At 42.1% G+C, this 14,983-nt stretch overlaps 1 protein-coding gene across 8 annotated transcripts in view; it reads left to right on the top strand.

The window, feature by feature from the left end:
* The window catches only part of LOC135972087 (TRMT1-like protein), a 45,867-nt gene that overhangs the window by 8,663 nt on the left and 22,221 nt on the right, over positions 1–14,983 (top strand). For 5 of the 8 annotated variants that reach the window (XM_065579428.1, XM_065579424.1, XM_065579423.1 and 2 more), the window contains exons 2-5: positions 5,105–5,257; positions 6,441–6,551; positions 9,792–9,905; positions 14,045–14,109. In XM_065579428.1, coding sequence (XP_065435500.1) covers positions 5,128–5,257; positions 6,441–6,551; positions 9,792–9,905; positions 14,045–14,109 — 420 coding nt within the window. In that variant the 5' untranslated portion in view covers positions 5,105–5,127. The remainder of the gene's footprint in view (positions 1–5,104; positions 5,258–6,440; positions 6,552–9,791; positions 9,906–14,044; positions 14,110–14,983) is intronic. The other 3 variants (XM_065579425.1, XM_065579431.1, XM_065579430.1) reach the window with 3 other exon arrangements.

Raw genomic sequence — 14,983 nt, 5'->3', positions numbered from 1 at the left:
CTGTTTCCCTTCCCCCTCCCCCACCAATAGAGAACAGAAATTTTTATTCAACATTTCTTCCTTTTCTGCGTTATTATACTGTGATGGGTCGGATCACAGAAACCCCCTTGGGGCTGCCAACTGATGTGCCAAGGCTACTACTGCCCCTGCTTTCTCTGCCAATTTGGGACTCCAGAACCCTGCCTGGTTGTGCCAGACATGCTTACCAGCTACAAACACAAACCCAGGTTTGAACCACGTTCACAAACTGCAGGCTTAACTGAAAGTAGCTTAAGAAGTGTTTTTTTCCTCTAACACTCAGATGCCCAGCTCCCAATGGGGTCCAAACCCCAAATAAATCCGTTTTATCCTGTATAAAGCTTATGCAGGATAAACTCATAAATTGTTCGCCCTCTGTAACACTGAGAGAGAGAGATGCACAACTGCTTGCCCCCCTCTCTCCCCAGAATTAATACATACTCTGGGTTAATAAGTAAAAAGTGATTTCATTAAATACAAAAAGTAGGATTTAAGTGGTTCCAAGTAATGACAGAACAAAGTAAATTACCAAACAAAACAAAATAAAACTCACAAGTCTATGCCTAATATAGTAAGAAAGTGATTACAGATGAAACCTCAGAGATGTTCCAGTAAGCTTCTTTTACAGACTAGCCTCCTTCTAGTCTGGTCCAGCAATCACTCACACCCCCGGGGTTACTGTCCTTTGTTCCAGTTTCTTTTAGGTAGCCTCTCCACCCCCAAAGGATATCTCTTGATCTATCTGAAGACAAAATGAAGGGGGGCTTAAATAGACTTTCTCTTGTGGGTGGAGACCCCTTCCTCTCTCCTATCCAGAATTTAGCCCCAAGATGGAGTTTTGGAGTTACATGGGCAAGTCACATGTCCATGCATAAGAACATAAGAATGGCCATACTGAGTCAGACCAAAAGTTCATCCAGCCCAGTATCCTGTCTACCAACAGTGGCCAATGCCAGGTGCCCCAGAGGGAGTGAACCTAACAGGTAATGATCAAGTGATCTCTCTCCTGCCATCCATCTCCACGCTCTGACAAACAGAGGCTAGGGACACCATTCCTTACCCATCCTGGCTAATAGCCATTAATGGACTTAACCTCCATGAATTTATCTAGTTCTCTTTTAAACCCTGTTATAGTTCTAGCCTTCACAAGCTCCTCAGGCAAGGAGTTCCACAGGTTGACTGTGCACTGTATGAAGAAGAACTTCTTTTTATTTGTTTTAAATCTGCTGCCCAGGGATAGGCTGGTACAGTGGATAGGGAGCTAGCCCTGAGTTCTATTCCCCCCCCCCCCATAGACTTCCTGTTTCACCTTAGGGACAGGGTTTCATAGGTTTTTAGGCACCCAAAGATGCAGCTAGGCATCTAGTGGGAGTACAAAGCATCTAACCTTCTAGGTGCTTTGAAAATCCCTCTAGGTGCCTAAATACCTTTGAAAATCTGGCCTTTAGTCTCTCTGTGCCTCAGTGTCCCATCTGTACAATGGGGATAAAAGCACTGCTCTACCTCACCAAGGGGCTGTGATGTGAGACACTCAGATACTATGGTGATGTGGCCACATAAGTACCACAGCTAGAGTGGGAACTTAGCTATCCCATCCCTGGGTTTTGGCCCCTTCTTTTCACCTACGTCCCTCACATCACCCTCTTTAAAGAATGTAAACTTGTCTTATTAGAGGACTTGGCTGTATTTCTTCTGAGTCCCCAACAGACTCAGGGGGTGGGGATTTCTTCAACACCCCCACCCCCTGCAGTGGGGTTCCTGTTTTACAGGTTTATCTAATGACTTCCAGATCTTTAATTTAATTATCAGCCCTTTCTTCTATTAATCACCCTGTCTTTGTTTGCAAACAAAATATCAACTCCCCAGGGGCACAAGGTGGGAGAAGCACCTCTCTGCAGAACTCACATTCCACACTCATGCTGTGCAATTAAGAGCAGCCCACCTGGGAGCTCACTTCCAGTATGAAATTTAGGATTCTTTTTGTTCCTAATATACTCAAAAACTCATCTTATTGTCCTGAACTCTGCGGGCCACAGATTTCTCCATGTGTCCCTTTGCTTTTCTTTTTAATTTTCTACAATTCCTAGCTTCTGATTTATATTAACTACTATCAACTTCCCGTTTCTTCTGTTTGCTTTATATATTTATATCTGTCTTCACTTCCTCTCTAAATCAGTTTACATATGCACAAAGTTAGTGTGAAATCCTATTTTTCAGTTAGTGCTTTATGCTAGAGCCATGCAACTTGACCCGAACTGGATGGGACCCAACTGCAAGTGTCGGATCAGGTGGGAAAACAATTGGACTCTGATGGGTTTAGTTGACTCTCCTCATGCTCGTGGGGTCAGCACAGTGGCAGCTGCGTGCCCTGCTCCAGCCTGCTACCACCACTTTGCTTCACTGTGAGTGTGCCTACTGAGGAGCTGCAGCACCTCTCACAGTGCAGCAACGGGCAGCAGATGGCAGGAGCAGAGCATGCAACCACTGGCAGTGGCACAACCGGCTGCTACCGTGCTGAGCCCATGGGGTGGCGGCAGCAAGAGCAGCAGCAGTAACTCAGGTTTAGGGAAAACAAACAGGTCAGAAAACCCCCGTGACCCTCTTGAGGTCATGCCTAAAAATTAGTCTGAACAGACCTGTACTTTATATTTGCTTTGCGTTGTTGTAAATGACTACTGACAGTGCAAAGTGATGGAAAACCTGACCTAGGGTATTCTGCTCAACTCTGGCAGATCCAATGCAGTCTGAACCAGTTTGTCCCCACTCTGGATAGGAAGTTGCACCAGTTCAGATAGTTGTCTTAACTCTGTCTGAGAATGCAGTTCCTAACAGTTTACAACAAATTAAATGCTCCACTTCTAAGCTAATTAAGCCTTTCTTAATCATTTATTTTGGTGTATCATATTGTATAGGCTTTTGAGTGCAGTAATCTGTGCTTTTAACCTGAAAGCTCAAACAATTCATCCTCTCAGTTTTGCAGTTCAGTTCCAGCATTCAAATACAGCTTCTACTGCTGCACAAACTGACTACACAGTTGTACCAGTTCCTAATTATTTTGGTTTTTAGCAAGTTAGACATGAAGACTAAATCAGTTTTAGCACATGTAACACATTTAGTCACATCTCATTTGAATTTGATGGAATTTCTCCTCCATCCCCCCTCTGTTTATTTAATTGATAAACAATACAAGAATTTATCCCCAAATAGCTAGAATCTTTCCCTTTGCCTGTGTACTCTTCACTTATAAAAGCTGGCTGCTAAGTAATAGGACTTTGAGAGAGATTCCAATTCTTCATGAATAACTGGCTCCTACCACTTGCAAACAGTTATCATTTACATGGGTGGCGGGTGAACCCTCACTTTGGGGAGTCTAGCCTGTTGGCTGTACCCCTTCCGCTCGAGGCCCTGCCCCCCGGCGCACACTGGAGCCCCAACCCCACCCCCATAACAGGAAGAGCCCTGAGGGCCTCCCCTGTGACTGCAGGAGCCCCACAGTCTGCCCACCCTAGCCACGCCGGGCCAAGCCGCTGGGCCAGCCCCAGCCACACATGGTCGAACTGTCCCCCAGCCCCACCGAGCGCTGGGCTGAGCCGCCGGCCACGCCAGGCCAGGGTGCCAAGGAGGAGGGATGCGGCAAGCAATGGCAGGCAGGCAGCAGCAGACAGTGGGGGCTCGGAGAAGGGCCAGGGCCATGTCTAGACTGCAAGTGAAGATGTGATCATAGCCTTCTCTGGCCTATTATAGCCACCACTCATGATCATTTATCATTATTAAGGTAGCCCGGAGAGTTTGGACCCTGAACCTCTCCCATCAAACTCTCTAAATGCATTTCTTGGCCTCCATCTCCAGTCTCCCCCCCCACCCCCGTATTCCTCTACATGTGTTATTTTAAAGTATAAGTACTAATATTAAATTGTGATTTACTTTTTTTGCTGATCAATTGTCCAAACATCCAGTGTTCTAAACTTTTATTAGCTATATTTTAAAATAGATTCCTGTAGTTTGGATACCTTATTTTTGTCTGCTTTATGTGTTTCTGGTCTGATGGGGGGTTTCTGTCTTTGTTTTCATTCCCTGTGCACTCATCTTAGGCTCTGCCATCTGCCAGAAAGTAAAATTTACTTCATCATCTGTATTTTCTCCAAATGCTTCCCTGTATTCTTTTGGCCACAGATCCTAAATTCCAAAGGAATGTTTTCTTCTTTTGGATCCTAGAAACTATAAAAATGGTTTTGAAAAATAAACAGCAGTTTAAAGGGGAATCCTCATTTATAGCAGATGTCTCTCCTATCTCTGTAATATCTTGTAGCTACTGTCTTAAAGAAAATGCAATGGAGGAGAGAGAAATTATGTCACCATGTTACAACATTTTTGCCTAGATTATAACCATCTAGTTTGAGGGTATGTCTGCACTGCAGATAAAGATGTGACTGTAGCACGGGTAGGCACACCTATGCTTATTTGATTATAGCTAATGTGAGTAACAATAGTAGTGTAGACATAGCAGCACAGCTTATCAACCAGAGTACAGACACAAGTCCCCAATGTGCTTGTACTCTGGTTGCTAGACCATGCTGAACCCTGTCCTGCTATATCATTGCTGCTGCTATTACCCTTACTATTTAGACTAATGCTAGCACAGGTATGCCTACATATGCTATGATCACATCTTCACTTGCAGTGTAGACAGTCCTCAATCCAAAGAAATGCTTTTGATTATCCAATTTTCGTTTAATAACCTATATCAGTTTTGTAAAATTCTACTTGCCCAGGACAAGTAACTTAATTTTTGACAAGCAAGTGAAATATAAATATTTCATTAACATCAGACTCTCCATGATTAGGGTGGGTGAGTAGATTTTTCTGTCGGAGGTAATACATTTTCCTGGCTGTTTTTCAAGAATGAGATGTAGGTATCCTGAATTATTCTCTGACATGGTGATTAAACAGCTCCTCTCTCCAAAGTCATTGCAATCCTTTTTGCATGATATGTAGCAGGAAAGAATGGGAAACTGAAACCATAATTAACACGTCATTCAAATGTTATATAAACAAGCTGATTGGTTTCTGATTTTTTTTTTTTAAGATGGCGTGGTTGTGTCTGGAAAAATGGATAACAACAAACTAGATGTGTATATGTCTGAAGCAGAAATGAAAAACAAAGAGGAAAGAACAGAACAAGAGTCTATGAGGGAGTCTGATAGTACTATTTTGGATGCCTCATCTGATTCTCCAAGAGGTTCGCTAATAAACTGCAGGAATCTTTGTAGTAGGGGAGGGGGAAAGGATGTGAAACATCATTCTTAGTACAGGTTGTGCTCCAGGTTCTGTTTCAGCCACAAATATATACTTATACACAGAAAAGGCTGTACTTCCCCTGACGCCCTGGATTTCAGATGTTTTTCATCTGAGCTGGCATTTTCCCCTGTATCATGTCTAGAAATCTCTTTTAAGGCGCTTACTGACACAGGAGCATAAAGCAAGTCATGTTGTTGAAAGAGCTGGGGTCTTCATCCATATTGTAATTGAAAGTGCCACCTTTTTCATTCTCTTGGTTCAAATACATGACAGTGACTAGAGAAAGGCATTGTATCTGAGCACAGAACTGGGAGCTAGAAATTTCTGGGTTGTAATCCCAGCTCCAACACTTACTTCAGTTTCCTTACCTCATAAGATACTGTGAAGTTTAAGGTTTTTAAAAGGTTTTAAAAGTGGAAAACCACTATAAAGTCAAGTATTATTCTGAATCTGGGTCTCCTGTGTCAGAGCCGCGCAATACAGTATGTAAAGGCAACAGCCAAACTGGTTATCTGTCAGTAAGGAATGGTGTCGAATTTAGTAAAAGCAAGAGAAGTTGTGAGTATTTGAAAGTAATTTTAGAGGGAGTTAATCTCAACCCTGCCAAAAAACAGCCCAGAAATGGATGAGGGATTTGAGGTGTATAATGTGCCATGGTTGTATTAATAAACCATGGCACATTGTACTAATATAGGAAGGTATATCTGTGATATGCTAGTCTTGCCAAACAGCTCATAGGACAATTTTGTATTTGCATACCACATTTTTCATGATGTGAATATGGGGCTCTCAATCTATGGAACGGCATCAGCGAAGAATCCACAAATATAAGATGTAAACATTGTATGAAATACTTCAGCTTAGCTTTTAGAATATCTTTAAAAACAAAAATAAATAGATCTGGAACATGTAGGAATTCAGATAAATTATTGCATTCTGTCTATAGCACTTTCATCAGATTTAAGTTTGAAAGATGAAGAATGCAAAATATTATTCCAGCTGGCACAAGCTCCCTCTCAGCTAGCACTAGAATTGAAGTGGCTGACAGAAGAACCATATGAACTGAAAAATAAATGGGATGTGAAAGTAGAAGTGTTTAATTTGAAAATCTCTTTAACTTTTAGAGAAACATATTTCAATTCAAAGACAGCTTGCTGATCTAGAGAAACTAGCTGACCTGAGTGAAGGTGAGTTTACCTCGGCTGTTTCCCAGAACACAGATCAACATGTTGCAGGTATTTACATTCTTCTTTTTAATGTATTTTAAAAATATTGTCATTTTTCTTTGTAGTCGAGTGTTTGAGTCTTCAAGTTTGGAAGTTTTTTTTAAAAAATATTGCTTACTTCCCGCCCTACCCCCACCACACCTTTTAGCTAACATCAGTTCCCACTCCATGTACCCCGTTCTTAATGAAATAGGAAAGGCTCCATTTTTGTTTATTTTTCTCTCAGTATAGTAGCATCAATACTGTCATGAACATACACAGCTAAGAAAATTGTGTTACCCTGTTGGCCTACAGCTAGAAGTTATGCTCAAACATTATTTTCTAGTGTCATTCCAGAGAGGTGATCAATATTTTCCTTGGTAAATAAATATATTGTTTGAAATTAAAAGAATAGGATTATTATTTGAATAGTTGACCTCTTTGCAGCTGTTATTTCACTGTCTGACTTGCCTCAAAGCATTTTTACTTGTATCTGTTACCTCCCCAGGAAGCATCGTGGCCAGAAAACATTGGAGGGTTATTCTCAGTATTCTTTTCCGGACCGTAGCTGTTGTCCTGAATTTAAGGGTTGTGTATACCCCAGAATATGATCAAACTAATTGCAATCATATTATGTGCACTCACCGACTATAAAGTAATAAAACAAACCACTACATAGTTAAGGATTAATTTAAAAATAGGCTTCCAAAAGCAAGGTCATAATTATTTGGCAGTTTCTGTTAATCAAAATAAAAAAACAACAACAAAGAAGTCAACAACTAAAACAAAAAAAAAATGGATTAAAAAAACCTTAAATCTAGTCACTTCTAATATTAAAAGTTTATTACAAAATTTAAAAAGTTATAATTTAGTAAGGCTAACTATAATCTATATGTTTTATAAAAAATAATTATAAAAAATTAGCTAATAAAATATACTTTAAAACAGTCCTCTAAAGCCATGTTCAAAAATGTTTTTCTTAATAGCTTTTCTCCACGGTGGGTAAGCAACTGGCCACTGTGAACCTGTTGTTAATTATCTAATCCCATTCCAAATGTTAGGTAAATATCTAAAATGTTCTAAACCTATTGTCTGTGTGTGCTTAAATCTAATAAACTGTGATTATGTCTGTGTGTGCTTAAATCTAATAAACTGCAATGTTAAACAAAAGCATGTGTACTTGCATTTAATCCTTAATCAAACAGAATTGCTGTGTTCCTATTAATTTATTCCTAACACTGTCTCTGTATTGACTCCCTGCCCACACTGTATATCACAATAGTAGGTGTACAGGAACTGCAGAGCATATGACAATAGTAGATTCATAACAACATGATTTATTATACAAGGCCCTGACTCTGCAATGAGCTGCAGGCCTGCGTGAAGCCTCACCAAAATAAGCATGGCTCTGCATCGTGAATAGGGGTCCACGCTTATGGGGCTCATTGCAGGTTTATGCCTGTGGCTTTAAATGTTATACATCTCTCAATTCTAAGGACTTATATACTTATAATATTTTTAAAAGGAATGTGGCAAATCCACTTATTTTAGGTTTGGCAAATACCAATGTTAAACATTAAATTCCATCATCTGTACAATGAATATGATAAGACATATTTTATTAAAAGGCTTCCATGCTACAAGATGCTTCTCATTCATCCTGTGCTGTCCAAAGTCAAAATGGAAGTTACTAAATCAGTGGTTCTCAAACTGGGGCCCCTGGTGGGCAGGGCCGGTTTGTTTACCTGCCGCGTCCGCAGGTCCAGCCGATCGCGGCTCCCACTGGCCGCGGTTCGCGGCTCCAGGCCAATGGGAGCTGCTGGAAGCAGCAGCCAGTACGTCCCTCGGCCTGTGCCGCTTCCAGCAGCCCCCATTGGCCTGGAGCGGCGAACTGCAGCCAGTGGGAGCCGTGATCAGCTGAACCTGCAGACGGGGCAGGTAAACAAACCGGCCCGGCCCGCCAGGGGCTTTCCCTACACAAGCGGCGGCCCCAGTTTGAGAAACACTGTACTAAATTCTGCCTGATTGATCATTCAGCATCCAGTAACAGAACTCAGCACCAAGGACATGCACAATTGCATGTATGAATCATATGTCAGAGCAAAATATGATTCTGAAAGCTGGATTTTATTTCAGGGTGGCATTTGAATTATTCTGAATACCTTCAATACCAATGGATTCTTATACAAATTGATCGTCACATCCCTGACTTTGATGTTTCTAGAATTGTTGCTTTAACATTGACTACAGAAAATGATTTATTCTAAAGAAGGGATTTAAGAGTCTTGTCTGAAAGTTTGTTTTGGAGATTCAGCAGAGAGAGAGAAAGCAGACTCTAGAACGGAACGTCATTAATGTGTTTTTTAAAAGATTTTGCTTGAAGTGTAGTTACTCTGAAACCAGGGAAATGGCACTGTGTGGGTATTGTGTCTCAATGACTTCCTGCTGAAATTTACAAGTAAAATTTCCCCCCATCTCCCAGCTTGGTAAACTCAACCTGGAAACTGAAAGTCAAACTGGGATCTTTCTGCCTTGTGCATCAATAATAGCAAAAGTTGTATAGTTAGAACTGTGTAATTCTCTGATTGATGTTTATGCCAGAAATATCTAACTCATGCTCCTGAATCTGTATTTACCTGGCTCATGAGTAAAAAGTAGCAAAAACTTAGTTTGTCAGTAACTAGATATGAGTCCGAATACATACGGAGAAGATTAGTTGAGTAAGAACATGTCAGAAAAATGACTGTGTAAATGACATTAGCAACACTTTGAAATACTATTTGATGAGAAATTCACTGAGAGTGGATTGGGTTGAAATAATTATTATTTATTTGTATTGTGGTAGTGCTTAGGAAGCCCCAGTCATGGATCAGGATCCTCATTGTGCTAATCGCTCTACAAACACACAACAAAAAGATGGCCCCTGCCCCAAGGAGCTAACAATCTAGGTATAAGACAAGAGGCAACAAGTAGATAGAGCATCATGAATAAAACAAAAATTAGAAAATGTTGTTGAATGTTTTAAAGGAGCATACGATACCTGCATGAATGGCATTTTGGGATTATAAACTTAAATATGTCTAAATTTACAGAGTTTAATCTTTTATTATACAAAAAACACAATTCTACCTGTACTAGATGTGGAGGAAAATAATGTTTTGTCTCAAATATGCATTAGTTGTATGTATGGAAATGTATACAACTATATAGCGGCATATACACCTCTAATCTGCTTGTATCCTCTTGTTTTGTTCTTATATGAATTTTCAGCTGGAAAGAAACCTTGCCCACTGTGTCCTGAAGAGAAATTCAAAGCTTGTTATAGTCATAAGCTCCATCGCCACCTTCAAAATTTGCATTGGAAGGTTTCTGTTGAATTTGAAGGTAAAGTCTTTTGTACTTGAATAGATTGCTTATATTTTATGGAACAAAGTACAGCATAAGATTAAGTGGAAGTGTAGAACCCAATTCTGTAGTCCCCCCCGTGCATTTAAAATTCCCATTGACATCAGTGGGAGTTTCACACACATAAAGATCCTGACCCTAAATCAGAGCCAATGGTATGTTCCTCTTTAAACGTGGTGTTTATAGCAAAAGACAAAGTCTGCGTATTTCATTATTTTTCTGACCAATTTTAAAATTGCTACATGTATATGTTAAATGAGTTTTTAATATTAATATCAGGAAATATCTATGGATATTTCACCTTAATGTGAATTTGTTTATACACCTAATCAGTGCTGCAAGTAAAATCCATTTCTTAAGGGGGAGAGGGGGACCAGCAAAGGGGAGCACGTGACCTCCCCACGTGGCCCTCCCATGTGACTCCTCACTGCCCAGCCCGGGGCCCCCGTGCTCTCCCCATCCCCTCCCCACATCCATCCCATGTTACCTGCCGGCAGGGGAGAGCTCTGTCCTCCTCCTGCTGCACCAGAGACTTCGTGGCAGTGGTCTCCCAGGAACCGCAGCAGGGAAAGGAGCAGAATCCCCAGCCCCGCCCACTGCCCTTCCATGGAGCTGCGTCTCTGTCCTCCCTCTGTGTACCACAGCAGCAGCCCCGCCAGAGGACAGGGCTGGGAGGGGGTGAGGCTGGGGGCAGTACAGCCGCCAGAGGAGCCGCCGGCATTCTGCTCCTTTTCCTGCTGCTGCCCCTTCCAGCAGGGAAAGAAGAAGAACTCCCAGCTCCGCCCCCCAGCCCTCTCCTCTGGCGGGACTGTGCTGTTGTGCACAGATGGAGATGCAGCTCCGTGGAAGGGCAGGGGAAGGGACTGGGAGGGGCAGCAGGGAAAGGAACAGAACCCTCAGCCCCCACCCCCAGCCCTCTCCTCTGGCGGGGCTGCTGCTGTGATTTTCTGGTACACCGTACCAGCTATAAATAGCTTGCTGGTACGGCGTACCGGAGCGTATCAGCCTACTTGCACCACTGCACCTAATCCAATTCCTGAGAAGAAAGTCGCTCTATAAGATGCAGAGCTTTATAGTGTATGGACACTTAACTAATACCACAAAGTTTTGTAACGTATAACCAAATGAAAGTACATTTTGGCCTATCATATAGATGAATATCTCAAACTAAAAGTATGTGATTCTCTGTTTTCTACTGCACACTTTAAAATAGTTTCAGCTAAGCATTTTTTCATGGAAAATAATTGCTTAGCATGTCATGAAAACAGTGTTCAAACAAATCAAATATTTGTGATTTTCTTTTTGTTAGTTAAAAGTTTTCAGTTAGTGTCTCCAATATAGTCACTCGTGCATTTACTTTATATGGCTATACAAGCTGATCAGGAAGATAAATTAGTTCTGGAGAAATTGTTTCAAATACCATTGTATTTAGTAGCCGTGTGTTATATGTAAGCACAATACTGTGATAACTTGCTTAAAATGCATTGAAGTCCAATAGTAAAAAGGAATTGGAAGGGAGGGAACATACACGCTTAAAACAAAGAAAAAGATAATGTGGTCTGCTATAGAAAAGCAAACGTAGAGCGAAGGCAAGAAGGGGGAACAAGGTGCCAATAAGGAGACACAGTAGGTTACATTTTTAAAGTTTATTATATGGAAAGTTGTTTGGCAGTATTATATTTGCATACGGTACACAAGTGTTTTATTTGTTTAAATTGCAGTCAAGGCTTTTGTGGTGTTCACAGCACAGGTATTTTCACTTGGTTAGTAGGCTGTGGGTAAAATTTTCCAAAGCTCTTAAGTCCCAGATTCAAAGGTAACTTAGGTCTGGTCTACACTGCGGGGGGAATCAATCTAAATTACGCAACTTCAGCTACATGAATAACATAGCTGAAGTCGACGTACTTAGATCTACTCACCGCGATGTCTTCACTGTGGTGAGTCAACTGCTGACGCTCCCCCGTCAACTCCGCCTGCGCCTCTCAGCCTGGTGGAGTACAGGAGTGTTACCAGATTTGCCCATTACTTTGGGGTATGCTCATTTATTCGGGTTACTCCTCTGGGGAAGGGGGTTCTGTAATCCTGTCAATGTACTGCTTGTGTCACTTGTGTTTTCATATGGAGCTTTACTTCTCCCTTCTGCAAGTTCCCTCCCAATGGAGCTATCCTGCAGGACCTAGGGTCCCTAGGGCTGGGTTACTCCCACCCCAGAACTGGATGTACACCCACACGTACATTAACAGAGCAAGTCTGAGCAGACCGGGTCAATCAGCACTGTCAAGCTGACCCCTCATATGTCTCTGGAATCACTGGGCTGGAGGAAGCAGCACTTTCAAGCTGTCTCTCCTTATATGCCCCTGAGCTCCATGGACTGGGTCAAGCAGCACTTTCAAGCTGTTACCCTTATGAGTTCCAAAGTCAGCACGTCCCTATCCCCACTCCCCCAACACAATTGTACTGGCAGTAACCTACTCGATGAGCAAACCCCACAGTATTTTGGGCGCTGCAGGGATCTTTAGCTTAGGTAAAAGAAGCGTTGCTGTAGAGTGAATGGGGGAAGCTAAGACCACAAACGAGTAAAGTTCAGCAAGAGAGAGAGAAGCAACCAACTTAACCATAGAAGTTATTTATTGAATAATATTGATAACTACACAAGGACGACTAAACCAATGTAACATACATGATTAAAGGCTAATACCTAAGGTAGACAGGAAAACAGAGAGAGAGAGAGAGAAAGAAGGGGGGGTCTCACTGCTCCCTGAAGCTTGAACTGGTCAGGGTTCCCAGATGATGGTGGTAGCTGAGGGTCCTGAGGACAAGAGGCAGGTAGAGTCCCCAGCACGATCAGTGAGGAGACGATGGAGTTCCAGTAGAACTGATACCTAGTTTGGATCTAAGCATCAGAACCCTGACTAGAGGGTAAGTAGGGATTTTTGTAGAGAAATTACAATGGTTCAAGGGAGAACACTAGATTTGTTTATAGGTAAATTGATGACTCAAGGGTTTTCTTTAGACTAGACAATAGGAGCTGATCACTCTTGGCTGTGGGTGGTGTTTTCTTCCAGGGAGCTCACAATGCAACTATATTCAGTATTTGGATATCAATTAAGGATTCATTACTAGAATTGATCTGATAAACTGCTGAGCTGGGTGTGTGCAGGCGTAGGTTCATTAGCATCTGAGGCAGAGATTCCCAGGATGCAGTGCTTCCCTGCTTTTTCTGGTCCCAGAATTCAGTGCGGTTTTCTGTTCTCCATTCTGTATGTAAATTGAGATGTCTTCCTGTCCCATCTTGCATGCAGATGAGGCTAGGGGAGTTGTCTTTGCTCTCCATTCTGTATGCTAATGGAGATGTCTTAATTTTGTCACCCTTGTCAGGAGGGGTCTAGGTGTGTCTCCCAAAACCCTTCACTGCTCTCTGCAAGTTTTTTTTTCCTCTGATGGGTTTTGGTTTAAGCAGAGGCTGGTGGGGGGGGGTGTCTTTCATGAGTCAGGCTGGATACTGCACCCTGGTTCCCCAAGAACACAGATGTGTCTGGTATCAGGAGTCAATGGGAGAGCACTCGGGGATTGATTTCTCACATCTAGCCTAGATGCGATAAATCAACCCCCACTGGATCGATCGCTGCCCGCTGATCCGGCAGGTAGTATAGACATATCCTTAGACATGAAGGAGCCTAGGTCTTATTTGAAATCTATGGGACTTGGGAGCCTAAGTGGTTAAAAGTCACTTTTGAAAATGGAACTCAGGAGTCTAAGATGTTTAGATGCTTTTGAAAAGGTTACTAGTCAGGTAGATGTTTCAAGTCCTAACAACTACCCAGTACAGTTCTGGGACCTGAGTGCCTGTCAGTGATATTTTTTGTTTTAAAGTTTAACAGCAGAAGCTTCTCTGCATTGATAGGATATATGTACCAGAATAAGTAGATGCTATTATTTACTCTTATTATTTATTTTATTGTAGAAGCACCTAAGGTGCTCAATCAAGGTCCCATTACAATTGTACTAACAAGTAACAAATAAGATAATCCTTACCCCCAAATTGCTTATGATATATGATAGTTATGTACTATGTATTTATCATACTGTAAGGTGACAAGAACTAGTTTGTTTTCCAGGATACAGAATGTGCATCTGTCACTTACCTTGTCGCCCAGTGAAGCCAAACCTCATTGGAGACCAGGTAACAAATACTACATCACATATGCTCATTTACTCTATAAAATGGGGGAAACTAGGAAGAACTTTCGTGAAGTGTTTCAGTGTAGTCTTCAAACATATGTTGTTTTCTGTAATGAGATACAGAACCTTATGGTCCCCAATTCAAATTCAGCCAAGACCTTTAGGTGGTGAGAATTAAACCTTTCTGATGTTAGTTGAATGGCCTTTGGTATGTGTAATGGATTTGGTGGTCTCAGTCCTGTTCCCCATGGACAGATGTCCACATCAGATAAAATAGTACCACATTTTGGACTAATCAGTAACCTTGTTTGCAGTCACAGGAGAGGCCGAATACTTAATAGACACACAAAATAAATGTACCCTTTTGACCCCTAGAAGTGACAGGGAGTGTGTTGTGTGTATGTGGGGGGAGAGAGAGTGGGTTTTTGGGGTGCTGAGAGAGTGTGTCAGCATGCTATCTTGTAAGTTCAGGCCCCCCTCCCCCTACCTCTCTCTCTCACACTCACAGCAAGCAACATTCCACACTACTGGCTTGCTTTGTCCCAGAGCAGATAAGCATGCTGGCTGTCAGCAACGGAGCTTTGAAAGGGGATATCCGCATTCCTACAGTCAATTCCAAAACAATGACAAGAGTGGCCACTCGACTTAAGGGGATTATGGGACATTTCTGGAGGCCGATCAAAGCGCACTAATGCAACACCTCATTCACACTGACGCTGGGGCGTTTCAGCCGAGGTGCAACAAGCATTATGCTTCTCGTGGAGGTGGATTACCAGGAGCACTCCAGCTGCAGAGTCCAGGCGCTCTGAGGGCTTGGCTACACTTGCGAGTTACAGCGCATTAAAGGAGTCCCGGGCGCACTAGCTCATTACTCG

This window comes from Chrysemys picta, unplaced genomic scaffold, assembly GCF_011386835.1.
Source record: "Chrysemys picta bellii isolate R12L10 unplaced genomic scaffold, ASM1138683v2 scaf285, whole genome shotgun sequence".
Taxonomy (NCBI): Eukaryota; Metazoa; Chordata; order Testudines; family Emydidae; genus Chrysemys; species Chrysemys picta.
The sequence above is the reverse complement of the archived record's forward strand: the minus strand, read 5'-3'. Positions and strand labels throughout refer to the sequence as shown.